General features: G+C 40.7%; 1 protein-coding gene across 3 annotated transcripts; it reads left to right on the forward strand.

The window, feature by feature from the left end:
* The first annotated feature begins 29 nt into the window (after positions 1 to 29).
* NDC1 (NDC1 transmembrane nucleoporin) lies at positions 30 to 27443 on the forward strand. Of its 3 annotated transcripts, none has more exons than XM_032217649.1 (18): positions 30 to 128; positions 2354 to 2474; positions 3048 to 3149; positions 3746 to 3926; positions 4830 to 4968; positions 8418 to 8526; positions 10441 to 10492; positions 11426 to 11558; positions 11818 to 11910; positions 12276 to 12357; positions 13102 to 13260; positions 17601 to 17858; positions 17980 to 18098; positions 19853 to 19903; positions 20454 to 20517; positions 23025 to 23125; positions 26201 to 26361; positions 27321 to 27443. In XM_032217649.1, exons 1-18 carry the CDS (start codon positions 96 to 98, stop codon positions 27382 to 27384), a joined length of 2022 nt encoding a protein of 673 aa, XP_032073540.1. In that variant the 5' UTR covers positions 30 to 95; the 3' UTR covers positions 27385 to 27443. The 3 variants fall into 3 exon arrangements, with proteins under 3 accessions (XP_032073540.1, XP_032073541.1, XP_032073542.1); XM_032217650.1 differs by having other exon boundaries at positions 8421 to 8526; XM_032217651.1 differs by lacking the exon at positions 17601 to 17858.
* Positions 27444 to 27806: the final 363 nt, after the last annotated feature.

Raw genomic sequence — 27806 nt, forward strand, 5'->3', positions numbered from 1 at the left:
GACGTCATTGAAGCTATTGCCCTACTACTGGCAGGAGAGCGGTGGTTGCTGGGAGTACATCCGGGAACCGATACCGTGCATTGCCTTTTTGCACGATGGGAGATGTTTCAACGCGGGAACAGCTCAGTGTACGTATAATTCCACGCTCGTATTAAACGCGCCTAAAGACTAAGCGAGCACGCTGGTCATCCACATATTCATGCGATGATTTCGTGATAGAAAAGCGTGTAAAGGATACTTGCTTTCTCGCACGAGAATCTGCAACTGCTCTTATGCCTTTAGGGGATTCGTGTCAACACGCGCCTGCAATGACTCAACATAGATATGAAAATATAAAGATGCCACGCTTTTTTAATTTTAATTTTCTATTAAGCTGGACATTTTTTCCCATCCATGGAAAATCCTGAAATTGCCACTGGCCGATCCTTTTTGCTTTTAAAGGAGCCGTAATCCTGTCAGCAGGTTTCAGTGGCTGGATTCACGTGGGAAGCTAAGCCATAGGCGGTTGTTTTGCACATAAGCGTGCAAATCCAGTAATTGTGATTTACAAAATATGGCTTTTTATTCTTTTGTGAAGCCAGCATTGTCTTTCATTCAGCAATTCAAATAAACCATAAGTTTATCACTAAGTTTATGTAAGAAACTAACCAGTTTGTTAGGTCCTGAAGCTTTCTTTTTTGGGGGGGAGGGTGTAATCTTGTTAGGAGAAGGGGATAGAAATTTCGCTGAATTGCTAGTGCTGGAAGATTTCTCCTTTTAGGGAATTGAGCATGGAAAATGGAGATTCTGCTCATAACTTTATAAGGAAAATAACTTGTAGTCTTTCCCAATCTAGTGCCATTCAGATGAATGGCGGGTTGCCCATTTTTTACTACTAGTTCACTCATGCGCATGCGCTCACTCACACGCATGACATTTTTACACAGAAGCATCCAGGCAGAGCCTCCCACCGCTACTACCGGTTCGCCTGATCCGGGCTAAACCGGGAGCAACCACCCTTTGATTCAGATGTTTTGGAATTACAACTTTCAGAAGTCCCAACCAATCTTTGGCCAAGTTGGTTGAGAACCATAGAAATACTAACACATCTGAAAAGCAGGAAGTTGGGAATCTGAAGGATTGTGGCATATTTAATTATATTTTTATCCCATTCATCCTCAGTAAGGTCACTACTACATTTGCATATTTTGTCAGTATGCAATAATTATTCAGTTCTGCAACTGAAAAAGCTTACCTATTAGAGCATCTCTAATAAGATAATTAAAAATATCCTCCAAAATAATCCCAAAGTAAATTACACACACATGAAGGGCCACTGATCAGGCTAGCTAGCAGGTCAGGGAGAAAAAGAATTACGGTAAATGTAACCAGTCTCAATAAAAGTGATGGACTGAGCCCCCTTTCCCCATCCTTTTCATTACAGTAGATGGTGCTTTTAAATAAAATGCTATCCAAGTATGTTAAATCTGTTTTAGATACAATTGGCCTAATTTTCCTGTGGTAGACAAATACAGCTCTTTTGTAGATTGACAACTATACATGCCTTTGAAAACTGCTTAGACAACCCCATGTGCCAAAAAAGCTTACCGGAACTTGAATTGTAAACATTCAGCTGTGTGACTGGAGCTTTAGAATCAGAACCATAATTTTTCATAACTTTTTCCTTTGTGCTTCACTCTGCCTATATAGATTCTGAGATCATTGACTTCCAAGGTTGAAATCATCTATGATTATAAAAGTGCCCTCTTTCCCACAGCCTCTGGATAATGTTAGTGAATTTGCCACTCGCAATGTATTTCAGGCATGTGTTCGTGCACCATACTGCATCTAGTTTGATATGAAACAAGGGTTTTTAATGGAGTATCCTGAGGGGCCCCCTTGTTTGCTGGCCCCCTGGCCAATGCCCAAGTCAACTTACACTATTTAGCAAATTCATGCTTCCTCTTTTATTGTTATTGAAATACAAAAGATCAAAATCAAGTCTGTGGAAGCCTGGTAGTGGTCTAGGTCATCCTGCCTGTGGTGTAAGAAAGGATGGGACTTTGTAGCTGAGTTTAAAAAAACAACTAAAGAAAGAAATGATTACCCTATTTTGTCCCTGTTTCTGCCTCCAATTCCCATTCCTGGATACTAGACGAATGGTATTAGGTGAATTTCAAATTAACTCCCCTTGTTCTGGTGACCTACCGTATAACAATCTCAGGTTAAAAACTATTTAAGTTATTCCACTGTGATCTCAGTTTGGATTTATGTGACATATTTTATATAAAGCTGAGTATGTTTGGTGGCCAGAATTTTTATTTTTAAACGCCACATTTATCTTTCCCCAACTATCAGATTTTTTCCTCCCTAGATCTTAAGATGGAGAGCAGCAGCAAGCATTGCTTGGTCTGTGCTATTGCTTCCTCTGTGTGTGGCAGTGTTCATCAGCATTACCACTATTGACCTCTTCCATCCTGTTCAGTGGATCACAGGTATGTACAAAATGTACCCAATGTTGGATAACAGTGCTGCAGAATAATACAGCTGCATAGTATTTTGTTGTATTTTAATCACGCTGCTTGGTACTTATTATGTTGATAACACTTATGCAGCATTTCAAATTGATTGTCACATCTCTGATTATGGTTTATGATAACCTCTAATTTAATTAGAGGTTTAGTTAAAAAAATCTGACAAAATCTTGTCAATTTAAGAGAAACTGCCAGAATAATTTAGTTGCCTTTTGCCAGCTCTTAGCTTTTACTAAAGTTAGATAAAACTAAGATTCAGGGAAAGGCAGCTAAAATTTTCTCCTGCATGCATGGATCGTACATAAAACCATGGGATTCTCAACACTGGGTTGAGAATTGTGTTAGAAACTGTAGAGTCTTCAGTGCTTTCTGAGCTTGGTTGTTTTCTTATAGACATTTCATTATCCAACTAGGTAATATCTTCAGTGCAGATGATCTTAGGACGTTATTCAGACGTATAGGTCCTAAACTGTTGTTCCAGTTATAGCTGCTTTATAATCCTTTCTCAAAAGGAATTCACTTTTTCTGTTCCAGATTCTTTCAATGATTTATATACATCCTATGTGATCTTTTGCATACTCCTGCTGTCTGTGGTGATACTGGTAATAAATGTCTTCAATGTTCAGTTTCACGCAGGTGGGTACTGAAAGCCGTATCAAATAAGATGCACTGCCTGGCCCTGATTAGTGTCCTAAAAATATCCTTACTTTTAAGATACATTTTGGGGTCTCTCTTATTCTATAATCCAAAAAGAAATTGAGTTATTCTCCTAATAGTTCCTTGAGTCATCAGTATCTTAAGAATTCTCACAAAGCTGGCCTTTATCATTGAAAAACTTCTCTAATGGGCAGGATGGTTTGAATATGAATACCTTTCATATTAAGAGCTATCTAAGAGCCGAGGTGGTTACTGCAGGCTGCTTCAGCTGACTGTTAGCTGCAGTTTGGCAGTTCAATTCTCACCAGCTCAAGGTTGACTAAGCCTTCCATCCTTCCAAGGTGGGTAAAATTAGGACCCAGATTGTTGAGGGCAATACGCTGACTCTGTAAACTGCTTAGAGGGGGCTATAAAAGCACTATGAAGCACTATAGAAGTGCTATTGCTATTGTTATCTAATATTAAAATAAATGGTGTGGTTGGAATGCCATGGTTTGGAACATAATGCAATAGAAGGGAAACCTAAGGAGTCATTTAAGGAGGAGATGGTTAATGTTGTTTTCTTTATTTTGCAGTTGTGCCTTCTATTCACTGCTCCCGTTTAGCCCTAATAAGCAAGATTATCCACCCGCAGCAGGTGATCCACTCAGTTGCTCATGCTGTGATGGGGATGCTGGTGGCTTGGTGTGCTGCAGTTATGACCAAGGGGAAATTCCTCTTTTTGTCCATGCCCTGCACAGCTACCACTACAGAAAGGTATAATCCCAAAGCTTTCCGTTTATACATAACATGGAAAAATGAATAAAAACAACATGACCAAAAATTTTACAATACTATATTTATACACTTTGGCTCGTCCAGGGATCTTCCCCTGGCAGTTCTGTGATCTTTGTTTGCCAGCAACAGACAAGCCATAGTGGATGGCATAGCAGGCTGGTGGGTGTGTTTGTAATCTTTCCCCACTGCAAGGAGAAAATGCAGATTTTGGGTTTGGACATCATGTTTTTTGCCTTAATTAATAAGTTGCTCATGTATGTTGTAAAAAGCCCAATAGTGATCTTTCTCTCCTCTGCCCCCTCCATTTCAAGTGTGGCAATAACACAAATAATTTTGTTCAGACCAATTCTTTAGGATTAAATCATCGTTAAAAAAATAATTGACATCAGTAAGCAGAAATATTTTCTTTGGGCTACCTTTGAGTAGAAGTCACATTGTGGCTTCTTGCTTCTGAGACGTTAATCATTGAGCAAAAACTATTTTCACGGCTGCTAATCACAGTCCTGTAACATTTGTACATTCCTGTCAGATAGTGCTAAGACACTTGTGCTGTGGGAAAGATCTTGTGTGAAATTTTGCTGCATTGTTTTTAAAACAAGGGGAATTAGTTTACAAAAAAGAGGATTCCTATCCCTTCCAAAAGTACTAAATTATCATGTATTTAAATCAACCTTCTCCATTCTCATGATTTCCAGATATTTTTGAACTTTTATTGAATGGAAATTCCTGGAGGTCTGATCTCAGCATATCTGGAAGTTTGCAACATTCCATATAGATCTTTTTAAGAAATGCAAAATCAGATGATATATTTTTGAAAGGGAAGCAAAGAATAGAGTTCTGCGTGAACTGTATGCAAACAATAAAATTGCTGTTTTGCTGCAGTGCTGCTGATGCTACCCTTCACACATGCTTGAATGAATATCATCTCTTCCTTTTACTCCTTGGAGCTTTTATGGGTTACAGTTACAGTCTTCGATATCTTGTCAACAATTTGAACTACCTCCCATTTCCTGTCATACAAGTAAGTTCATAAAATATAAATGTACGAAGACTTTACATCTGATCTGCAATAATGCCCAGGAAAAGAGCTTTCCTCAAAAAATACCTACAACATTCCCACATTAGGCTAAGCCAGTGCAGGCTTGGCTTTAGCGTGATGGATAAACCCTTTGTTATGCTGTTGTTACTTTTATAGGATACATTCACATATTACCCTAAACCCACACAATCAAGTCATATAATGGCTTGTTGTGATGTTTCAGCTCTTAGGATGAAAGCTGGGACTGTTACATATAGGAAGATACAATTTAATGAGGACAATTTAACTACATGTGACTTCTTAACCAGAACAATATGTTTTCCGTCCTATTTTTTTTTTTGAAGCCTGTCCTCAGGATTGTTAGGCAATTTTACCACTGGCTACTTGGGAGTTACCATTTATTTTCATTATTTATAAGCCACTCCAATTAATTCCCTATGCAATGATTGAAAAAGCAAGTATAAAACAGCTAGAACCTTAAGACAACAAGGTTGTTATGCAACTTTACTTATGTATTGTAAACTGTTTTTATGAAGTTAGCAGTATCTCTTTGTGTGTTACCTAGAGAATAGTGCCTAAAAGTACATGTTAAGTTAGAACAAGAGCACTAAGTATTTTTATATAGCTAGCAAGACCATTTATTTATACACACAGACATATACCATATTTCCCTGAAAATAAGACAGGGTTCCCTTGCGAACTGGCTCCCAAAGAGCCGGGCACAGCCTCAGGGGCGAAGCAATCATAAGGTGACCACACTCACGAGCAGGCGCCCAGCAAACCCCCTCCAGCCAGGCAGAGCGCCATTCACTGACCTAGGGAGTATCTCTAAGGCGCCAAGGCACGTGGTGCTCTGCCCGCTCCCCAGCTCTTGTGGCTTGGCACATTAGGGATACCCCTTAGGTCAGTGCATGGAGCTCTGCCTGGCTGGAGAGGGGGGTTGCACGAGTGCCTGTTCTACCCCCGCCACGCTCCGAGCATAACATCTTCTCCGGCTTCGAAACTCCAAAACCTGGCTGCCGAGTCTTCCAGCAGCGGCCACTCTAGGAGTGCGTTCTATGGTTGTGGGCCGGCTGCTGGACAGAGAGTCTTTCACCAGCCTGCTCGCGCAACCCCCCTCTCCACCCGGGCAGAGCTCCATGCAGTGACCTAGGGGGCATCCCAAACTGAGGGAGCTGGGGAATGGGCAGAGCGCCACGTGCCTTGGTGCTTTAGGGATACCCCCTAGGTCAGTGAATGGCGCTCTGCCCGGCTGGAGAGGGGGTTTGCCACGTGGCTGCTCGTGAGCATGGTCACCTTATGGCTGCTTCGCCCCTGAGGCTGTGCCCGGCTCTTCGGGAGCCCGCTCACAAGGGAGCAGCTGCCCGGCAGCTCCCCCCTCTGGCCAGGCAGAATGCCACTCCCCAACCTAGCGGTATCCCGAAGGCACCAAGCAACATGAGCCCCTTCCCTCCCCTGGCTCCCGCGGCTTGGTGCCTTCAGGATACCGCTAGGTTGGTGAGCGGTGCTCTGCCTGGCCAGAGGGGGGGGGGATTGTCCAAGGGGCTTATTTTCGGGGGTGGGCTTATATTTTTGCCCACGCGAAAAATGGGCGAAGTCTCACTCGCCAACTTCAGGCTGGTGTTTTCGGCTTAAAGAGTGGTCGGAGCTGCCGTCTTTCTATAAATCTTGGTGGGGTGTGTGTAGAGTGCTGGCTTTGTTTTAGTATGTGGATTGATTGGTTGTGTGGTTGTATCATGATTGGTAGATTGGTGTTGATTGGTGCTGGCTGTGTGTCTGTTGTTGTTTTGTGTTGTAACGTCCTGGGTGGTGAGTGGGTCTCATTGATTAGGGCTGGTTTCCAGATGTCTGGTAGGCGGGAGGTATCATCACATTTATTCATGTTGTGGGGGTGTTTCTCTATTTCGATAGCTTCCATAATTATTCTCTTGTTGAAGTGTTCAATTTCGGAGATTAATTTTGTTCTTTCAAAATTAATTTCATGTCCTGTAGCTTTATGCACGTATCGCAGAACACAAGAACGCAGTAAGAAAAAAAGAAAAAACTTCCTCCCTTTTCCAGCAAGCTACAGGACAGGAAATTAATTTTGAAGGAACAAAATTAATCTTCAAAACTGAACACTTCAACAAGAGAATAATTATGGAAGCTATCGAAATAGAGAAACACCCCACGACATGAATAAATGTGACGATACCTCCCACGTACCAGACATCTGGAAACCAGCCCTAATCAATAAACGAGCCCCACCCACCACCTAGGCCGTTATAACACAAAACAACAACGGACGCACAGCCATCAACAATCAGCACCAATCTACCAATCATGATACAACCACACAGCCAATCAATCCACTTACTGAAACAAAGCCAGCACTCCCCATTCCCCACCAAGATTTATAGAAAGATGGTAACTCCGACCACGCTTTAAGCTGGAAACACCAGCCTGAAGATGGCGAGTGAGACCTCGCCGAAACGTTGCAAATATCTTTATTTTTTCTCAATAATAACTCTCCAGGTCAATTTTAGCAATTTATTTATCGATGGGGAAATTTTTTAATCTGGTTAAATATATTTGGTTTATTTTAGTCTATGACTTATATCAGAAAATTTTAGAACTTGAACAGCTTCGTTGAATTTCAACCTTTGTATTTTTTGCACATTGCTAAAATTGTTTTAGCCATTGGAAAAAAAAGTAGGTATTCTAATTTGTCTACATCAGGTTTATCTATTTTGGAAGACCTGCTTAGTCATCAGGAAAACCAGAAATGGAAGACCTGTTACATGTGATCAGGCTCTTTTTAAAAAAAATTGAAACCAGAGATACAGCTGCATGAATTCACATAAAGTTGCAAGAATGTTAGTGCAGTTTAAAATCCAAGTAGAGAAAAAGGGTTCTAAGTACAGTAGTTGGGAAAAGTGCCTGATCAATAATATTGAGCTCCAAACTTGGACAAATATATCTGAAATTTATCATTTCCACTACCAAATATGCTGCTGTGTGCGAAATACACCTTTGTTTTTTAGATGAAGGAAAGGTCTTAGCATAGTCTTAACTTCATATGTACCTATGGTAGACCATAGAACCCTATGTTTTACTGTCAAAATGTATGGAAAAAAATGACTTTGTCAAAGTACACCTAGTGCAACCTCTTTGTACTGATTGCCTGTCATGAGATATGTCATAAAGCAATAAAGCACGTATAAAAAGTATATTGATGTGTAGCTGCAATACATAAATTAAAGTCCTACCGCTAGCTAATAAATATTTTACCTTATTAAAGTAGGGAAAAAATAAAACTTTAACCTGCAACTTTATCAGGCAAGCTCCTGTAATGTGGTAGGATTGGAAGATTGTCCAATTTAAAGCATGAAAAAGGTCATCACGTTCAATATGATATTCCATTCAGAAATATATGTGTATAATTTTTTCAGCAGTACAAATATCTGCGCTTCAGAAGATCTCTTCCCCTGCTGGCAAAACATAGTTGCGTGGAGTCGCTTTATATGGTTAGGAACTTCTGTGCTGTTTATTACTTCTTTGGTAAGAGTTCCTTCTCTATCCCTTCCTTTCCTGGTCTGCAAAGCGATAGAAAGAGGTGAGGCACTGAGGTTGGTTTTAAGGCAGGATGAATCTTAACTTTTGGTCCTGGGATCAATGGAAGAGGAGTTATTGCAACTGTTTCTTTTCTTTTTTTCTGTATGTCCATATGGGCAATATAAATGTGGGAGGAGCCAAGGGGTGGGATTCTACCGGTTCAGACCGGTTTGGGCAAACCAGCAGCTCAGACTATCAACTGGGAGGAAACTGGTTCGCTCCGACTTTCAGCTGGACCTGCCCACCACCCTTCGCTATATTCACCTATATTCCCTTTTCTGAAGCCCAGCTGATAGGCGTGGCAGAGTGGATTGCCGCGCCTCAGCTGTTTTCTTCTCCAGCAGTAATGCGGAAGGGGATTTCTCTGTAAACTGCATGCATGCACAGCGCACGTCAGGCGGATGCTCAGTGAACCGGTTGTTAAACTGGTAGGATCCCACCCCTGGAGGAACCTATTGCATTTACTGTATATGGTGCCCTGTTACAGAAGTTCAAGATTATGTACATAACATGCCCTCTCATTGTTTCTCACAACAATCTTATTAAATAAGATGGATGAGAGAGTGACTGATTTTGCTAATGACTGACACTGGACTTGAACCTAGGTTCCCCAAGTCTGGGTCTGATTGCCTTGACTATTTGTGGCCCAGCAGGAGCCGTTGGAGATGCCGATGGACTCCGATAGCGAGGACCCCTATGAGTCTGCTATGGAAGATGTGGAGGAGCCTGGGCAGGGTTCAGACTCAGAGCAGGGACCAGAGAGGCTGGTTGGCCATCAGGAGGCGCCTGAGGCATGGATCAGTGGGGAAGATCAAAGGGAGTTTGTCCCTGACGCCAGGCAACGAAGGGCGGAGAAACGGAGGCAGCAGTTATGGAGACAGACTCATAAGAGATAATCAAGCCCAGGTGGTTGTGGCTTGGCCCCTCCCAAGAGAGTATATAAGAAGAGATTTTGGGAGGAGTCCTTTTGCAGGACACAACCATTCGTAGTAATCTGGAGAACTCCTTGTCTGGTCTGCCTTGTGTTCCCGTGTCTGTTGGAGTCTGGGCTGCTGCCAATGTCTTGCCAGTGAGTCGCGTCTGGGCTTTCAGCCAACAGGATTATAATTGCTATGAATAAAGAGTGGCAAACAGCTAAGCCTGTGTCTGTGTTCATTGCCGGATGGAGCAGGGGCAGAACAACTATCATTATATCATTCTGGCTCCCTAGAAAAACTGGCCATTTGAGGAATACAAGAAGCTTGTTCTGTGTGATTATTTTATTTATGCCAAGTATAGCAGCTACCTTTCGGCAACTGAAATCAGATGAAGTCCATTACTGTAACTTCAGAAGTCCCAGTTAATAAGAGCATAGAAAAACATATTTTGCTGCAAGATGCAAGAAACATTTCTTGGTGCGTTGTGAGTAATGTAAAATGTGAGTCTGTGTATAAATGGTGATCTGAAACTACTCAAGAAACCAGGATCACGCTCTCCCCCCCTCCATACTGATACTTCTGTTTGCATTTTGATAGTATTGATAGCACCCTTAAGATGTCACAGAAGGAAGATGTGTCTTTCTCTGTAGGGTTCAAATTCAGTTCTCTACACCTGGAGTAGTCTATACATATAAGAAGGTATTTATATTGGGGTGTGATCCTGACATAATGAGAAATCAGTGGAATAGGTTAATAATAACCAATCATGGCCTGTTGATAGCCCTCAGATTATTCTAACTGAATTTGGGTATTAAAGTATATTAAAAATAAACTCTTTGGGTTTTGTATTGGCAGTATAATTTTTTTGCTGAAAGTTCTGCATAATTTATCAAAGCAAATTATGTAATGTTACCCATTGATTGTCCTGTTTATGATTTCTCAGGTTATATTCCAAGGACATGGATAATGACCACAATGAACCTTCGTGCTGATAGGTTAGTACCTATAAACATGTATTTAGGTTGAATTGTATCTTCCCTACTCTATAAACTATAAAAAGCAATATGTGCTTCCAGTTAAGTTCACAGGTTGTGATGAAGTATGGGATAAAGTTTGCTTTTTAAGTGTGTTTTATTGGTGAGGACTTAAAGTGCTTCTAAGAAGGGATTATATTCCAAGAATGTTTCTGTAAATTGAAAGGATTCTGTACAATGGTTTCAAGGGACACATATTTTCAGGTGACAACATGAATCCAATAGGGCTATAAATTATTTCCGCGAAACATTTGTTTGATAACTTTAATAAGTAAATTCCTTAAAAAGATTTTCCTAAAAAAACAGCATATCCATTTTCTAAAACATGGGTGATGATATCAACACAATAACAATATATTGAGCATTCATCAACCAAACTTATTCAAAACACATCTTTGAATATTCAATTTGTTCACTTACATAACTTACAGGTAGTTCTCGACTTGATTGTAATGAAGCTTGTTCACTATAGTCATAAGTCGTGACAGTCGTAAAGCAGGTCACTCATGTGACCAACCTGATTTTACAATGGCAGTCGTTAAACAAACACCACAGTTCTTTAGTGAACCAATTATTTGCTATTGGCTGGTTTTGCAAGATATTGGAAGAGCCAGTTTTCCGTAAAAAAAAGTCACATTCATGTGACTGAGAACTGCAAACTGTCATATATGCCAAAATTCATCCATGTGGCCATGGGGATTGGATTATAAGTTCCCCTGGGGAGGTCTAGCTTTGAATGGTTGCTAAGCAACCAGTTGTAAGTCGAGGATTAGCTATACTGTGTTTAAGGCTCAGAAGTTGTGCTTTCGATAAACTGCTTATATATTCATATCACAACCATCAAATTGTATGAAGGAAATAAACTCTATTTTTATTTGTTTAATGGTCTTTCAGCAATCTCCCTCTTCTAGACACAGTGGCTGGTCTCCTGGATTTGTCTCTTCTGTATCATAGCTGGTTATGTGGTTTGTTTCTACTCATGACTTGGTACATTGCATGGCTTCTCTTCAGAATTTTTTCAACTGAGGTGGGTGCCACAGGCCCCCTGCTACCCAAGCACACTATCCCTGCTCTCAAAGTAGCTTTCATTTAAAAAAAAAACGCTGTTTAATACAACTACTGTTATAATAAAGTCAACATCATGGCATTATATTGAATAGCTAACATTCCCATCAGTGTGTTGATTTTGCTATTTTGACAAGCTTGCAAATGAGTATTGTGCCTTAAGTAACATCCATAAAATATGGCCTCTTGCTTCAGCCGCAGTATATGTGTTCTACTTTCAGGCACATCACTTTCCTGTCCAGCCAACCTTTGCAGAAGAAGCAGACCAGTGTTTACCTAAAATCTTAAACAGCAACCCCCCACCCCTTTTAAAGGTATGGCTCTGGCTGGATGTGGAAGCTGTCAGGCGGTATAATTATGTGTGTGATTATAATAGAAATTATACAAGGAGAATTTGGCAACAAAATCAAATTTTTATTATTGGTTGGCATGTCAAAATCACAAATTAGCTATAGGTTATCCTTACTTGCAGAAGCTAGATTGGCACCTTGTCTGTTACCAAAGCCAAGCAAACTACACAGTGTCTTAATTCAATTTGTGAATCCAACCATATGTTCTGATTGCTCTTTTTAAAGTTTTTTTTAAAAAAGAAACTTTGTATGATTATGGTTCAACTCTGGAAATTAAAAAGCAAGATAGCCAGCTTTGCACTATTTCTAAAAAAAATATTTCTCTGTAGTTTTTGGCTTTACAGGACCTGATGTTTCTTTCTCAATATTCTTCTGTGCGTCGTCAAGAGGTGTTTAGCTTGAGCCAACCAGGTACTTGAAAAATTACTGATGTTTTCCTAAATGAAAAGGGAGGTAATAAAGAGTGAGAAGTAAATTGGTTTCCTTTGAGAAGAGTTTTGTTTGCATTTGATATTTTGAATGTGAGCATGACATAGCTTTACTTTTTTATTATGAATATTTAGTTATAAAATGTACTTATACATTACTTATATAGATTTTTATAGAACCACATATTTTTGGGACTTCAAAGTATTTAAGGTCAGAAGAAAACTGGCTTAGAAAATATCTTAAGACAATTATTTGTACTTTTTGTCCATTGGTGAATATAAAGAGGTATAAAATAGAACATGGCAATTAGAATAATTACCTTGCACATTTTTCCTAAACTGTTGTTGGTCAATAAACCCATATAATGTTGTGTTATCACCTCTGACATTCCAGTATGTGTAGGCTTGATTCTGATAACCTAACAGTTTAGGAGCAATAGAATCTTGATTAAAAGTTTATATTGTATGGGGATGTAAATTCTGTACCTCACACATTGCTCCATTAAATTTTTTCTGGTTAAATATTTTGGATTAGAAAACTTTGTCATATTGTTGACTGATGCTGTTGCAACAAATGATTATTTCTATTAATATTAGTAAAATATGTTTTTTGTCAAATAAGTGGTTTTCTTTCTGTTCTAAATCTGTTATCATAAAATCAGAATTAAAGGCACTATTTAAGGTTATTGTTATAGGTACTCATTGGCATTCTGTGTATCTCTGACAGGTGGACATCCATACAACTGGACTTCAATTTGCGGGGAGTGTTTGAATCTATTAAGTGATCTGACACAAAAGCTGATAATCCAACAAGAGATTGCAGCTGCAAATGGAAGGTTGAAACAGCCATCTGCAGGAGACTTGCCACAGTCCTTCAGTTCTCCAGGTAATGAACAATGTTTAATCCAACAGCTACCCAATCTGAGTTGCCAAGATGATTGCTAGGTGGCAGCAAAGAGGTAGAGATATTTCTTTGCTGCCATCTAGTGGTCATTTGGATTTGCAAAATCAAAATCTGGTAGCCTTAGCCTTGCAGTTTTTTGAGCCTTTAAATCACACCAAGTCTGTCAGATAGGAAAGAACTGCATTAGAAAAAGAGTTGGCTAGTGTACTAATGTAGCATTCATGAAAGTGTGAGAAAAAGAGCAGAGTGGGTTTCACTGGCATTTTAACTTTTTTTGTCTGATAACAAGCAACATGCTAATGAACTGCTTTAGAGTTAATTTCTTGGTATAGTTTCATTGGCATAATGAAATCATGTCATGCCTCCCCCCCCCCCCCCCAAGATCCCATGGCTACATTTTGGACACTTGACAACCAGCTGACATGGCAGCACACCACAGTCACATCACCACAATTTGTGATTTTTTTTGCCAGTTTCTGACAAAAGTACCCATTCGGGAGAATGATTTGCATCTACAACCACGTGATTTGTTTAATAGTCACCATAAAAACAGTTGTAAAATCAGGTATGTTCATATGGTACCTAAGCCTATGACTTTCCAGTCCCAATTGTGGTTGTAAGTTGAGAGCTATCCGTACTCAGATATATCATTGTGGCAATTTAAATTGCTGTGGTCTATGTCCTAATACAGTGATGGGTAAACTTTTCCGGATCAAGTGCCCAAAGCATGCGTGAATCCATGCGTGCGCACCCAAACCCCCAAAATGCAATGCATGTGCACCCCATGTCAACTGTGTCCTGTGCACGTGCCCCATCCCCATGCAGGCGCGTGTGGCCCCGCGTATGCATGTGCATCTCCCACATGCGTGAGCGCCACACCCCACACCCCTGTGCATGTGCAGCAGACACCCGAAGACCAGCTGACCAGTGGGAGGCATGTGCATATGCGTGGCAGAGCTGAACTGGGGTGATGGCTCAAGTGCCATCAAAGAGGGCGCTGCCTGCCACCTCTGGCATGCATGCCATCGGTTCGCCACCACAGTCCTAATACATTGGGTTTATTCAACCCACATTATCAAGGATAACCATGACAAGTATAATTAAATAACCTCAGAAGAATGGATCTTTATTTTTTATCCCACAATCTATAGCTGGTAATCCACATGTGTCACCTTAGCATCTCATTTGCAGTTCTCAGAGCTAGCATTGCAGAGGTTTATATACAAGTAGTCCAATCTCAGTTATTCTATGTTTTAGCTTTTTTGGATTCCCCCCTCCCCCCTCAAATTCAAGAATTTAACACTTTTGAGAGCAAGTATTCTCATTCTTGGGGACGTGGTGGCTAAGAGGCTGAGCTTGTCGATCAGAAAGGTCGGTGGTTCGAATCCCTAGCACTGCATAACAGCTTCTGTCAACCTAGCAGTTCGAAAGCATGTAAAAATGCAAGTAGAAAAATAGGAACCACCTTTGGTGGGAAGGTAACAGAATTCAGTGTGCCAGCCACATGACGACGGAAACGTCTTCAACGCTGGCTCTTCGGCTTTGAAATGGAGATGAGCAACGCCCCCTAGAGTTGGGAACGACTAGCACATATGTGCGAGAGGAATCTTTACCTTTATTTTATTCTCATTTTTATTGAATGTCCACAATACCCCAAATCAGGTCAAAAGAAATATTTGGGGCCACTTTTTTAGATGAGGGTGGTCAGAGTTGAAATGGAAATAATTTCAGATTCTCAATTCTACTCTCAAAATCCTGAAATAAATGGGCCCTCCTCCTTCTGATAACATCCTAAAATAATCTTCAAAGATCTGAAGACTGAAAGGCTCCTAGCTACTTTGATCATTAAACCCTATTCATTTCTATTCTGTACCCTTAATATAATATCTATATTGCCAGCTATTATTCATAATCAAAAGATACAACATAATCTCCAGGTGTAACTTGGAGATTCATTATTGGATTTACACTTTTCCATAAGTCATGGTTTGTCTTAACCATGGCTTGTTGAAGAACCCTAAATTAAGCTATAAATTGTGATTTATAAACCAAAGCAGCGGAGTTCAGACAACTAAGTCAACCACAATATATTTAGTCTGTCATTTTCTGTATTCGTAAATGTCCTTTCTGCAATGCCATTTAATAATAATCGCTTCAGCTGCTGTAAAATCATATGTACATATCTATTTAAACTACTTCCACAAATCTGTTTCAAAATGTGAATCTAGAAATGCGAAAAATCGGAGAGTAGTAAGATGTTTCTTAATAAAATCATGTTTGATTCATCAATTTTCCAATTTCAATTTAATAAAATTTGTATGCTGCCCACTCCCTAGGGACTCTGGGCGGCTTACAGACAGATAAAAAACATTTAAAAATTTAAAAGTAAAGGTACATCATTAAAATTGCACATCATCCATTCAGTGTAGGAGGGGCTGGACGTTTATCAACAGCCCCAGGCCTGCCGGAACAGCCAGGTCTTGGTGGCTTTATGGAAGGCCGGGAGAGTGGTAAGGGTCCGGATCTCTACGGGTAGATCGTTCCACAGGGCTGGCGCAGCTACAGAGAAGGCTCTCCCCCGTCTGGTCGACGGCACACGGACGATGCCCAACCTGTGAGATCTAGTTGGTCATTGGGAGGTATGTGGCAGGAGGCGGTCTCTCAGGTAGCCAGGTCCTAAACCATGTAGGGCTTTAAAAGTAACGACTAGCACCTTGAAGCGCGTTCGGAGACCAATAGGGAGCCAGTGCAGCTCACGGAGGATGGGTGTAACATGGGTGTATCTAGGTACACCCAATATTGCTCGCGCGGCTGCATTCTGGACCAACTGCAGTCTTCGAACACTCTTCAGGGGCAGCCCCATGTAGAGCGCATTACAGTAATCCACTCTTGAAGTGACGAGGGCATGAGTCACCATTCGAAGTGCCTCCCGGTCCAGATAGGGCCGCAACTGGTACACCAGGCGAACCTGGGCAAAAGCCCCCCTGGTCACAGCTGACAGATGGTGTTCTAACGTCAGCTGTGGGTCCAGGAGGACACCCAAATTGCGGGCCCTCTCTGAGGAGTGTATAATTTCACCCCCCAGGCTAAGAGGTGGAATTTCTGGACTGTCCTTGGGAGGCAGCATCAATAGCCACTCGGTCTTGTCTGGGTTGAGTGCAAGCTTGTTCGCTCCCATCCAGACCCTGACAGCCTCCAGGCACTGGCACATCACTTCCACTGCTTCGCTGAGTTGGCACGGGGCGGACAGATACAATTGAGTATCGTCCGCATATTGATGATATTTGATCCCGTGCCGGCGTATGACCTCACCTAGCGGCTTCATGTAGATATTAAATAGGAGTGGGGACAGGACCGAACCCTGCGGCACCCCATATTTGAGGGGCCTAGGGGTCGATCTCTGTCCTCCAACCAACACCGACTGCAACCTGTCCGAGAGGTAGGAGGAGAACCACCGTAAACGGTGCCTCCCAGTCCCACCTCCCGTAACCGCTGTAGAAGGATACCATGGTCAATGGTATCGAAGGCCGCTGAGAGGTCAAGAAGCACTAGGATAGAGGAATGTCCTCTATCCCTGGCCCGCCAGAGATCATCGATCAGCGTGACCAAAGCAGTTTCAGTGCCGTAACCAGGCCTGAACCCCGACTGAAAGGGATCCAGATAATCTGCTTCATCCAAGGTCCGTCGGAGTTGAAAGCCACCACTTTCTCAACAACCTTCCCTACAAACGGGAGGTTGGAGACTGGACGGTAGTTGTTTAAGATGGCTGGATCCAGGGAAGGTTTCTTAAGGAGGGGTCTCACCACCGCATCCTTTAGGGGGTGTGGGAAGGATCCCTCCTGGAGAGAGGTGTTAACAATCCTCTGGATCCAGCCACGTGTCACCTCCCTGCTGGTCAAGACCAGCCAGGAGGGACACGGGTCCAGTAAACAGGTGGAGGCACTCACTGCTCCCATGGCCTTGTCCACTTCCTCAGGGGCGACAAGTTGAAACTCACTCCATAAAATCGGATCAAGACCCTCCCCCAGCATCTCAGCTGGTGCTGTCCAAGTGGAGTCCAGGTCCGTCCGAATCCGAACGATCAAGCCCATTCCGAGAAGAGTGATATTTTAATATCGATTTAGCATAGCCACTTCAGATCTCAGCAGTCTTGCTTTTCTTAGTGGAAATTGTACTAGTAATTTTCTTTTGTGTTTTATACAAGTTACAAAAAGAATTAACTCCGTTATTCGCTGTATCTAAGTTAGCAGCTGCCACTTATTTTGTTGGTGCAAGGCATCCTGAATGTAGCTTTTTAAAATATGATTCCTTGCTTGGAGCAGCTCCTGAAGAAAGCTCATTCCAGACGCCAAGGACCAGCATATTTCCTCGAGCCCATATGCATTCCCTGGTTAAATCGTCTCTGTTGCCCTTAAAAACATCACCTGCATCTGATCTTGGAAGCAATTTAGGATCACCTTTTAATACTTCCCTTTTGGGTCATAAGCCTGGACTGTTGGAGTTAAACTCTCCTTGGCATGGATCTGTCCAAAGTCCCCATATTATGAGAAGAGGACCAAAACTATGGACATCAAGTTCAGGTAGGAAATATTATTATGTCAATTTTGATCTGGATCATCCAGTAAGATAATTATTAAGGAACTTTGTTTTAAAGAAATAACCTTTTTTTTTAAAAAAAAATGGGATGGATTTTTCTTACAGATCTGCAATTGACAGGCTACCCTGATGAACCTCACCCAGTGATGGTGGTTGCAAAAGATGCTAAGGAAGCAGCAGAGCCAGGTTGTTTCTACATGTGGTTACAGAACAAGAAAGAACAGGTATTAACCACAAGTGAAGCAATGCACAGTATATTTTCTTTGCAGGTGGTCCTTGGTGACCTCCTGTTGGCTTCTCCAGTGATTTTGCTTGTGGGAACCAGTGTGAATATCTCAAATGTGACCACTGGATGCTGCAATGTTGTATTTGCAAGCCAGTCACCGAGTGCCCAGATTATGACGATTGTAGGGATGCTGCAATAGCTGGAACTCCAAGGATTGGTTTTAGAATAGAATAACAGATGGAAGGGACCTTGGAGGTCTTCTAGTTCAACTTCCTGCTTAGGCAGGAAACCCTACACCATTTCAGATAAGTGGTTATCCAACATCATCTTAAAAACTTCCAGCGTTGGAACATTCACAACTTCTGGAGGCAAGTTGTATCACTGATTAATTGTTCTATCTGTCAGGAAATTTCTCCTTAGTTTTAAGTTGTGTCTCTCTTTGATTAGTTTCCACCCATTGCTTCTTGTTCTACCCTCAGGTGGTTTGGAGAATAGTTTGACTCCCTCTTCTTTGTGGCAACCCCTGAGATATTGGAACACTGCTATCATGTCTCCCCTAGTCCTTCTTTCTATTAAACCAGACATACCCAGTTCCTGCAACCGTTCCTCATGTTTTAGCCTCCAGTCCCCTAATCGTCTTTGTTCCTCTTCTCTGCACTCTTTCTAGAGTCTCCACATCTTTTCTACATCGTGGTGACCAAAACTGAATGCAGTATTCCAAGTGTGGCCTTACCAAGGCATTATAAAGTGGTATTAACACTTCACGTGATCTTGATTCTATCCCTCTGTTTATGCAGCCTAGAACTGTGTTGGCTTTTTTGGCAGCTTCTGCACACTGGTCATAAGTACCACTTGCTAAGCACTGCTATAAGTTCAAACAGTTGTTGAATGAGTGGTTGTTAAGCAGGTGTACTTATAGTGCATTTCTTTCTTTTTTTACATAGGAAGGATTAATTCCAATCATTTTGGGCATATTTATATTTATAGCTCAGGATCAATCAAAGTGGTGCTTCCAGATACCCAAATATCTGTCTTAGCACAAAGCTCCTTGATTCAGCTGATATTTTATAAAGATTATTTTAATTGAAAGTGGCCATGTTAAGAACATAACTGATAGCATCATATTGTGGATCCAGCTAGTGTGCTAGAGAGACCTCCAGGGAGCTACTTTAAGTTTTGGTAAAAATGTATTTTTTAATTGACAATTGTCCCTCAGGCCACCAATTTTGAAAATAGGCACATCTAAGACAATGATTTGTATATACTCTTAGAATTCCAGTTGTGCTCTCTGTTGTCCACCCCAGTACGGGTAGTCCTCTACTTACGACCACAATTGAACTCAAAATTTCTGTTGCTGAGACATTTGTTAAGTAAGTTTTGCCCTGTTTTACGACCTTTCTTGCCACAGTTGTTAAGTGAATCACTGCAGTTGTTAAGTTAGTAACACAGTTTGGTGTTCCCATTGGCTTTGCTTGTCAGAAGGCCATAAAAGGTGATTACATGACCCCAGGACACTACAATTGTCATAAATATAAATCAGTCGCAATGGTTATAAGTGTGAAAAAATGGTCATAAGTCACTTTTTCAGTGATGTTGTAACTTTGAAAGGTTACTATGAACTGTTGTAAGTCGAGGACTACCTGTATAGGAGAAAAGCTTTGATTAAAGCTTACAACTGGAATTATATATTATATATTATTCTGAATTACTTCATATATTCTTTAGCACTTCATAGATTTCTTTTTCTTCCAGATCAGAAATTTCTTGTCAAAACGAGTCCTGATAATGTATTTTTTCAACAAGGTAAGACAGCATGTGTAAGTCAATAATTGGCCTTTTTAGGATAGCAAGTATTTTTACTAATAGCAATAACACTTAGAATTATATACCACTTTACAGTGCTTTACAGCCGTCTTTAAGAGTCAGCATATTGCCCCCAACAATTTGGGTCCTCATTTTACCCATCTTAGAGGGTTGAGTCAACCTTGAGCCTGATGAGATTTGAACTGCCAAATTGCAGGCAGCCGGCAGTCAACAGAAGTAGCCTGCAGTACTGCACTCTAACCACTGCCCCACCGTGGCTCCTAATGCTTTTCTTTAATCCTTAAACTAGAATTTTGTACAATGATTTTTGAAATGGTACTTTGGAAACTTACATTTTAACTACTGATTTAAATTTTAATAATTGATTTAATTTATCAGCAACTTGGTTTGCAAGGATATTAGAATTAATTGGTTGAACATTGGAACTATTAACACATTAAATAGAACTCTTGCAGATTAAATTTGCTATTAGTATTTAAAACCTGCAGCTAACTTCATTAATTAATTTGCAAAACATTTTATTCTCCAGCACCCTGAAGCATCAATCCAAGCCCTGTTTTCGGATACCCAAATACATATTTGGGCTTTGGAAGGTAATCTCTTTAGTTTTAAAAAAGTTTTTTTCATTGTATTATATTTCAAAGGAAAATTACAAAAAATAAACAATACAGAAAGTAAACAATGAAACAATAAAACAATAAAACACACTATTAAAAGCTTAATGAACCACCAAAACCCCACATATCCCTAAACAAGATTTTTTTTTAAAAAAACAACAATAAAATAATAGGAACAATTTCTTTATACCTGAAACATCTCCCAAATAAGTAACACGTTGCCATATATCTGTTACTTGCCCTGCTTTTTAAGGTCATTGAATATCACAGATTCATCTTTAGGTTGCTTTTTAAGCTATACATACACATGCCCTACAACTTTTGGGGCGCCTGGGACCGGTTCCTTGAAGAGAGGTTTTTCCATGGCCCAGAGGGGGCGTGGTTTCACATGCTGCCTGGATCCCACAGATGGGGCTTCACTTGTTTGCACGGGCCAGTTTCTGGCATGCCGCAGATCAGTGCTGGTCCATGGATCGGGGGTTGGGGACGCCTGCCCTACAGGACTGAAAGGCCTAACCCTATCATTGGCTTTGGGTAGACTAGGTTAGACCTTTATGGAGATGGGCGGTAGATCAGTGAACAGGGTATTGCTTTTCTTCAGATCCCCCTCTATTCCAGCAAACAGCTCATCTACCCAGTCTTTGGGACTTTACTTATCCAGGGGTTTGTAAAAATTGTGTTTAGATTTTTGGAGACATTACAATTTAACCAGGCAGAGAATCCTCCATTGTTACTGAAGAATGGCTGCCACACAGTTTTCATAAAAGCCTTGAACAAGAGATTGGGAAAATCTCTCCCTTAGAAACCTGGATATAAATTGCATTCTGAAGGTGAAAAAAAATCTTCACCTTGTTCTTAAGATTTTTATAACTTTGTTTGGAACATGTTCAGTAAATCTTCATAAAGAAGCCCTGAAAAATCTTGCTTTCTTTGAAGTAGGAGTGGCCAAGAATTTGAAACATCTTTCTGCTTTTTATGATCTCATACCTGCTGCGGTGGCTCAGTGGCTAAGATGCTGAGCTTGTCGATCAGAAAGGCCGGCAGTTCAAATCCCTAGCACTGTGTAAGGGAGTGAGCTCCCGTTACTTGTCCCAGCTTCTGCCAACCTAGCAGTTTGAAAGCACGTAAAAAATGCAAGTAGAAAAAATAGGGACCACTTTTGGTGGGAAGGTAACAGCGTTCCATGCGCCTTCAGCATTTAGTCATGCCAGCCACATGACCACGGAGACGTCTATGGACAGCGCTGGCTCTTCGGCTTTGAAACGGAGATGAGCACTGCCCCCTAGAGTTGGGAACGACGCACACATGTGCGAGGGGAACCTTTACTTGTTGCTTGCTTGCCATAGGCAGAGGTATCCTCTTGAATTTGCTATAGGTACTGTCGTTGATTACATAGGTAGCTGCTGGCCTTTTTCACCTGTTGAGCTGATCTTGCAGATCCCAACTATCTTTCTTCTTCACCACCTAGCTTGATTTCTGCCAATTTTTATGGCTAGATTCTAGATTAGGGTCCTTTTTAAGGAGTGTTAGGGTGGGGCATTCAGCTGGAGGACTCCATGCTGGTATCCAAATCAAACTATGCTTGATAGCAGTCTGAGTAATTTTAAGAAGGGGAATGTCTCAATAGCTCATGGCAGTGGCCTCTTCCTCTATGTAGGAGTTAGGAAGAGTCTCTACTGATTCAAAATTTCTTATCAGTTTCATGATTAGGGAGGAGGGATTTTTTCTAATTAGGTTTTGGCAGAATTGGGCTTCAAAGTTTTCCACAGATTGAGGAGAATACATTAGCCTTTGGGGAGTGGAAATGCCACCAAGCTTCCTTTTCTCTGTTCTCTGGAGTTGTGATCAGAGGTGGTATTCAGCAGTTTCTGGAGAACCGGTAGCAGAAATTTTGAGATGTTTGAAGAACCGGTAAATGCCACCTCTGACTGGCCCCGTCCCCATCTATTCTCAACCTCCCGAGTCCCAGCTGATCGGGATGGAATTGGGATTTTGCAGTAACCTTCCCCTGCAGTGGGGAGGGAATGGAGATTTTACAGTATCCTTCCCCTGCCACACCCACCAAGCCACATCACTCCCACCAAGCCACACCCACAGAACTGGTAGTAAAAAAATTTGAATCCCACCACTGGTCCTGAGGAGAGGGTAGATATATTTTTTCTGGGGGATACAATATCAGCTGTGCATATTTTGAACATATTGATTTGTTACAGTATCTGAAATGTTTCTTGTTAGTGTACAAATACTTCAACACCCAGAATTCTCGCAATGACCATGTTGGCTGGGAAATTCAGAGAGTTGAGATTTAGAAATCCGGTAGCTCTCCAAGTTAAGGGGAGATTGGTTTTACATTCTTGGAAAGAAAGAATGGTGAAAATAAATATCAAACTTTTGTAAATTGAGAGCCCCATGACAAAACACTGCAATCTTAAATTTCATAATATTTAACCGGTTGGAATTAAAAATTACTCTTTTTTCTGAAGGTTTATCACATCTTGTAGCAACCTCATTTACTGAAGATAGGTATGGTGTTGTTCAGACGACACTGCCAGCAATTCTGACTACTTTGCTAACTCTTCAGGAGGTAAGGAGCCTTAATTCTTTTCACAGAAAAGAAGTATGAAGTCATAACATACTACTAGAAAAATGATTATGTGCTGTTTCTTTTAAAGTCTATTAAATGTTTTTCCTATAGTTAAAGTGGGTATATTGGTTAGGCTAAAATCAAAAAGATGCTTTTAAGGGTAAAGCGGGCTGTGATTGTAGCACTTCTTCTGCAGCACCTTAAAACAGCTATATCTTTTTTTGAGATCACATAGCTACAGAGCTATGTATGTACATAGCTGGAGAATTCGTATTTGATTTAAGGAGCTGCAGACAAGTGCTTTCCTCCTGTCCTTATACTTTCTGAAACGTTTTTTTGGCCTTTCAGTGGAAAGCATGCAAAACCCGTTGTTCTGTTTTTATCCTCTATAAGTCTAGTGTTAGTTGTTTAAACAATATTGGGCAGAACAGTATTTTTTGATTGACAAAATGTAATTCTATTCCTCATGGGGCTTGGCCTCCAAAGTTGATACTAGCATTTTCATCATTTAGGGCAGTGGTTCCCAAACTTTTTCAGTCCACCACCCCCTTGGTATTACAAATTGATCCTCAGTGCCCCCCCACCCAGTGGTGGAATTCAATTTTTTTTACTACCGGTTCTATGGGCGTGGCTTGGTGGGCGTGGTTGGGAGGGTCATATGATTGGGCGGTTTGCACAACGGAAGGAAGATAGTAACAGTAAAATTCAAAACTGTAACAATTAATTGCACGTTTATTCAAAATCCACATGCGCACACGCTCACAACCAGCGAACCGGTTGTTAAAGGTAAATGAAGCCCACTTCTGGATCAATTGTGATCATAAGTCAAGGACTACAATTATATGTATAATTATTGCAGGTAATTGCTGTAGTCTAGCAAGATTGTAGGTGAGCAACAATAAAGAATGCAATAAGGAATGCAAGAGGTGTCTGTCTTGTGAACACTGAAGAGATGTGCCAGTGCCTCCCAACACTGGAGAGATGTGCCACTTCCCAAATTCATTTTTGTTCCCCACAATAGGTTGCTGATCTCAAAATAATGGATAATAAGCAATACTAATTTGCACTTTGTAGCTATGGTTGAAATAATATGGACTTATGAAGAAAATGCCACTTTATAGCTAGTACAACTAATGATTAAAGATATTTCACTCATTAATGGGAATGAGATCAGGGCAATGACAATTCATTTTGTGGGGGAAACACAAGGATGTAGTCAGGTCATGATGTTAAACTGCACTGTAAGCTACTTTTGAAAGGTGTGTCAATGCTTGAGAACCACTTGTCTCAATTCCACAAACTATTCTGAACAAAATGTGCCTCCCCCTTTTAGCAGATCAGCCAGCCAGCTAATGCTATAAAAATTATTACTAATTTAAAACACATTTTCTGGAGTATTTCCAGCAGTGGGCAAGATTAAGATTGTTTATTAATCAGATGATTTTAAAAAGAATCCTATTAACAATACTAATAGTATAGAAAAAAATGTGCATCTATGAAGTAGCTGCAAAATCATGCCCTGCTCCAGCATGAAAGGATTACAATCCACAACCTCTTTTGTATGCTGTTCAATCCTTATTTACATAAGAAAGTAGCCCAAGCGGAGTAGACGCTCTTCCCCTTAGAATCACATTCCAAAATTTCAGCTTCCCCTGCAATTTTTTACGGAGGCAGCAGCTCAGTTTCTACACAGCATATGGGACAGGACCTTCGGCTCTTGTGAAGCTGTTCACCCACACGCCCATTCGTTAAATAACCGGGCCGCAGAGAAGGAAGGGGGCAAAGCTGTCGAGAAGCGGGGAAGACAACTCCATCGCTATGTTTAGGGGTTCATGGCTGCCCCCCCTGCAGCTGGAGCAGCAGTTTTAACCGCCAGTCTCGCACGATGAAGAAGAACCCAGCCCTTCCACCTGTTGAAGGTGCACGTGAGACCTGAGCTTCCCAAAGGTGCGGCATTGCCGGTTCCTGGTGAGGCGAGACTGAGCCACCACTTCCACACAAGCCACGCAGGGAAGGACTCTCGTTTTTGGTCCCATCGCATTCCCTTCCGCGCCTGCGCGCTAAGCTAGGCGAGTCGAGAGTACAGTACAGCAGAACACCTCCAGCACTCCTGCCACCTCCCTTGCCTCTTACCGCCCCCATACCACCCCCCTTGCCTCGTAGCGCCCCCCTAAGTCATCCCACCCACCCCCAGGGGGCAGTACCACACACTTTGGGAGCCACTGGTTTAGGACTTACCACAGTTGGTTTGCATTGGAGAAGACACGGAAAGAATTTGCACAGCCACAAAAAATATCTAAATTATTAAACTTGTATTAGCTTAGTTAGTTTTCTGGGCATTATTTTCCTTGGTTCCTTGTGGTTCATTAAATATTGGAATAGTATGTGTGTAGCCCTTGAAATTTGTAAATCATGATTTATTGATAATTACTTTTTATAGACTATGGCTTAGCATGGACAATGTCTAGCAATTATTTTCTTAGCATGGACAAATTAACAGTCATTTTCTCATAAGGGAAATATTGTTTTTTTTAAGAATTTAATTATGTTGGTTAATTTTTAGAACCTTGATCTTTCTGATTTCTGAATTGTTTTAATACCTTTGATAAACATTTAGTATTTACTAAATGTGTTGGGTCATCTTTCAGAGATACTTTTTTATCCAAACAGAGAAACAGAATGATGATATATGGGCAAAAAACACTGGGAGCAGGAGTGTTTTTGGCTTCTGATTTCCTACTGGCTTCCCCATTGACGTTGCTTGTGGGAAACTGGCAGAGAGTATCAGAAATATTATGTGGCTGAGTGTGGTGGCCCTGCACCAGCCAAAAGTTTGCAAATACAATTGATCTGAAATTCTTTGAAATTCAATTCCATAAAAGTAAGGAATTTCTTATTTTGTACGCATCCTTCAAGTTAACACATTTTAAGTACGTTGATTAAAAAATCATTGCCTTATAGTGTACTATTTTGGATAATTGAAGCTTACAAACAGACAAGAGTTTTAGTAGTACGTAAATTGTGACATAAGACTTTAAATGTCAGCATGTTTATTGGATTTTTTTTTCATTCTAGGTTGTAGACAAACACTTCAAACTTCCTCATGTTTCCAGCAAACCTCCCAAAACTTCAGGAAATCTTGCAGACACTTCCTACAAGACCCTTCGATTTGCTTTGAGATCATCACTAAAAACTGCAATCTATCGGATAACCACCACCTTTGGAGAACATTTAAAGTGAGTTTGAAGGATCTAAAACTGTATTCGTGTTCATTTACTAATGTGCTAAAATATATTTTGGATGAATGAAAACCGTGATGGATTGTTATTGGGAAAGATGGGAGGAACACTATCTACACTACCTTGAGCTCCTGAAGAAAATATGGACTTTAATGATCACATTGAAATGTCTATGGAGATTCTCAATCATCTAGATCAGTGTTTCTCAACCTTGGCAACTTGAAGATGTCCGGACTTCAACTCCCAGAATTCCCCAGCCAGCATCTAGATCATGGTTGTTCCAAAGAGATTTTTCTTTGGTTTTTTTCTTTGAAAACATTTCACTTCTCATCCAAAAAGCTTCTTCAGTTCTAACTGGTGGGGAATAAAAGGATTTATGTGCTTCTGGATATAACCAGATGACTGCAAAGAATATAAAAAGAAAAAACAAAACAAGAAAGGCCAGTTGCCTTTTGGAAAAAGCACCTTCAGAACATCACAACGAAATGTAATGCATTGTTATATCAATTAAATAAGTATTACAAAGAACAGCAGCAAAAACTAAGCCTGTTTTACCTATCTAAAAAAAGTCTATACTTCCTCTGAGCTTGTACTGAAAATAGTTTGGAGTGAGCTTAAGTACATTCAGCTGAACATGCTTGAGATCCTTAGATTCAGGGTGGAAACATTGAAGTAGAGCCAGCAAGGCAGGTACCCTGGAGGCAAGTGCTCTTCAGACATGTGCTCTTAACAAATGTCTGAATAGGGCTTAAAGCCATGTCAGGATTGGAGGAAATAACTCACATCTGAATTTGCTTTCTTAATTTTCTTATTTTGGATCCCTTTTCTTCAGCCAAGGCTATTTAGAAAAATGTTCCAGGAGGTCATCACAACTTTTTATAGTGCCTATTTTAATGCATCTTGGAACAGGTTTTGCAAAATATGTTTTCTGATCTCTCTCTGTCTCTCTTTTTTAGTGCAGTGCAAGTGTCTTCAGAACATAAGAAAAGACTGCAGCAGTTCTTGGACTTCAAGGAATAATAGAGAAGCCAAATTGCACATACTATTGGAGATGGATAGTAAGGTTGCAGCAATCTCTGGTCAAAACAAAATTAAAGTGACTTGATCTATCATACTGGCTTCTCAAATATGTACTTTTTTTCCTTTTTGGCAACTCATAAGTTGATGTGTATGTATTTTGTAATACATATACATGTATTTTTTAAACTTTGGGATTGTTTTACTCTGATATTTTGTATAATAAAAAGATATTTAAAGTACATGCACTTTGGACTAATTGAATAATATTTTGATTTAATATACTTCCTGAGGCTATTGATCCTCTATGATTTGACTTTGCATTGGTAACTGTTGAGAAAAGTTAAATTCTCACAGATCTGATTGTCACCCAGTTTGCCACATACATACAGATAAAATAGGCTTCCAGAGTTTATGGCAGCGGT

The sequence above is a fragment of the Thamnophis elegans genome, chromosome 5 (genome assembly GCF_009769535.1).
Source record: "Thamnophis elegans isolate rThaEle1 chromosome 5, rThaEle1.pri, whole genome shotgun sequence".
NCBI lineage: Eukaryota > Metazoa > Chordata > Lepidosauria > Squamata > Colubridae > Thamnophis > Thamnophis elegans.